Source organism: Sinocyclocheilus rhinocerous, unplaced genomic scaffold (assembly GCF_001515625.1).
Source record: "Sinocyclocheilus rhinocerous isolate Xijiao unplaced genomic scaffold, SAMN03320098_v1.1 scaffold42, whole genome shotgun sequence".
NCBI classification, from domain to species: domain Eukaryota; kingdom Metazoa; phylum Chordata; class Actinopteri; order Cypriniformes; family Cyprinidae; genus Sinocyclocheilus; species Sinocyclocheilus rhinocerous.
In genome coordinates this window covers 577,816-578,861 of record NW_015627390.1, presented here as the reverse complement: position 1 = coordinate 578,861, position 1,046 = coordinate 577,816, and the positions used below count along the sequence as shown (strand labels likewise).

Below are 1,046 nucleotides of genomic sequence, written 5' to 3'. Positions count from 1 at the left end.
TATATATATACATACACACACACACACACACATATATATATATATTTGTTTATATGTAAAATATTTATGAAATAAACGTAGCCAATCATATGACTGAAAACACTGAAAATCCTTAATTTGCTGGTGAGTGAATCTGTCCCATACTGCATTGCACTTCGTCAAATCATGTTTTGTGATCTGGAAACATGATTAGTATCGACACAGCGCTGCATAATGTATAATTTTCACCATGAGAGCAACACAGAAGTGCGTCAAACCTACCGCATCAGCCACTTCAATCTCATAGACCTTCTGCAGAGATTCCCGCTCAAAGAACAGCAGCTTCCCGTTGCCTTCGTCCTTCTTCACCGAGGTTCCCGTCAGCAGCAGTTTATCATCCGGACTGAAGCAGCAGTCTGTCCTGTTCAGAAAACATCCATCCGCACAGTTACAGGAGAGAAACACTTCACATTCATAAAGACTTACACTACACTTCACAATCTGCTGTGCTTTCACGCATAATGCTAAGCAAACAGTATTAACATAATGCTCACAGGTTCCCAGCAGTGTTGTTATAGTTAACTAAAACCAGTAAAAAATATCAGATGAAAAACAAATGAAACAAAAATGAGAAATGTTGCCAAAATACACACACATATATACAGTATATATATATATATATATACACACACACACAGTATATATTAGTATTTTAATATGCATTTTATATATGCATATTAAATATAACTATATGTAACTACAACAAACAAATTGTATATATTATATATATAATAATTTATAAAAATACTAATTATAAATTATATTAATTTGCAATACTGAAATAATAAAATAGATATAGAATATAATTTGTAAAAGTATATTCATTGACAATGATGAAATATGAATATTAATAATAATAAATTATATATAAAATAGTTAAAATACTCATTACATTAATTCGCAGTAATTAAATACTACTAGTAGTAATGATAATAATAACAATTTATATATTAAATGAATGTATAAAAACAATTAAAAGCATTGTAATATAATAATTTGCAATAATG

General features: G+C 29.0%; 1 protein-coding gene across 1 annotated transcript in view; it reads right to left on the bottom strand.

The window, feature by feature from the left end:
• LOC107727897 (WD repeat-containing protein 70-like) overlaps positions 1-1,046 on the bottom strand; it is a 92,162-nt gene that overhangs the window by 19,059 nt on the left and 72,057 nt on the right. The window contains exon 13 of the mRNA XM_016537937.1: positions 262-561. Within this exon, the coding sequence (XP_016393423.1) occupies positions 262-561 (300 nt within the window). The remainder of the gene's footprint in view (positions 1-261; positions 562-1,046) is intronic.